At 70.4% G+C, this 1,162-nt stretch overlaps 1 protein-coding gene across 1 annotated transcript in view; it reads right to left on the reverse strand.

Moving 5' to 3' along the window:
• Positions 1–159: 159 nt before the first annotated feature.
• The window catches only part of EMIHUDRAFT_240879 (hypothetical protein), a gene marked incomplete at both ends in the record, with an annotated part of 12,944 nt that continues 11,941 nt past the window's right edge, over positions 160–1,162 (reverse strand). The window contains 3 exons of the mRNA XM_005774219.1: positions 160–285; positions 346–810; positions 970–1,128. Of these exons, the coding sequence (XP_005774276.1) occupies positions 160–285; positions 346–810; positions 970–1,128 (750 nt within the window). The remainder of the gene's footprint in view (positions 286–345; positions 811–969; positions 1,129–1,162) is intronic.

Consider the following 1,162-nt stretch of genomic DNA (forward strand, 5'->3'; position numbering starts at 1 on the left):
CTCCTCCCAATACCCAAAGAGCGGCCAACAATGGACCGTAACATAAGCCAGAAGTGCTGCGATTCTAGTAACCCGGTACGACCCAAAGTTTTCCAGGCAGGATCGATGAAAGCCTCCCCTGGCCCAAGTCGTAATGCAATGCTAGTATAGGCTATAGCTCTACCCGAACCCGAACCAGCCCTTCTTTTTCCGACTGCTCCGGTCTGACTCGCGCGGCGCGGGCACCTCGCCGAGCTCCTCGATTTGCGACTGCGCGACGGAGATCGCGCCCAGGTCGGGCGCCGCCTCCGAGGCGCGCGGGTCCGAGTCGGCCGCGGCGGCCGCCGCGGCGTCCTCTTCGGCGACGTCCTTCATCCACGCGAGCCAGTCCTCGGGAGAAATGAGGCCGTCGCCGTCCTCGTCGATCTGGCGCACAATCTCGTGCACGTCGGCGGGCAGCATCTTGAGGCCGAGCCAGCGGCAGGCCGAGAAGAACTCGGAGCAGGAGAGCACGCCGTTCCCGTCGTGGTCAAACACGCGGAAGGCGTCCTGCACGTAGAGCCCCCTGGCGCGGAGCCGCCGGTGCATCGCCGAGACGAGGGCGCCGCGCTTGATCATCGCAAACTCGGAGGGCACGGTGAAGACCTGCGAGAGCGGCGTCTCGTGCCAGTCGCGGCGGAAGCGGCGGCGACAGCCGCGCACCGCCAGCCACCAGTGGGCGCGCTCCTCACAGCTGGCCGTCTGCAGCGTGCGCAGCAGCGCGCCCACCGCGGGCGCGTCGAAGTCGTGCTGCGAGTCGACAAAGCGCAGCGCCGAGTGGGCCGAAGCGCCCTGAGCGGCGCCCCCGGCGACAAACCCGGCCGAGGCGTCGAGCGGCGCACCGCCAGCGCAGAGCGCGAGCGAGGCGCCGCTGCCGGGGGCGAGCGGGGCGCCGCCGGCGGCGTGCAGGTGCGCGCGTAGCGTCTCCGCCTCTGCGAGCGAGAGGGCGACGTAGTAGCGCCCCTCCTCCATGAGGTGGAAGGCGGAGGTGGCGAGCGCCGCGCGGAGCTCGGCGCGGTCGAGCGACCCCGAGCCGTCCTTGTCGGCCGCCGCCATGACCGCCTCGACGTCGGCGTCGGCGCTGAGGTTGGAGAGCAGCTGCTGCACCTCCTGCGCGCCGAGCCGTCCGTCCCCGTCGCTGTCG

This window comes from Emiliania huxleyi, assembly GCF_000372725.1.
Source record: "Emiliania huxleyi CCMP1516 unplaced genomic scaffold EMIHUscaffold_318, whole genome shotgun sequence".
NCBI lineage: Eukaryota > Haptophyta > Isochrysidales > Noelaerhabdaceae > Emiliania > Emiliania huxleyi.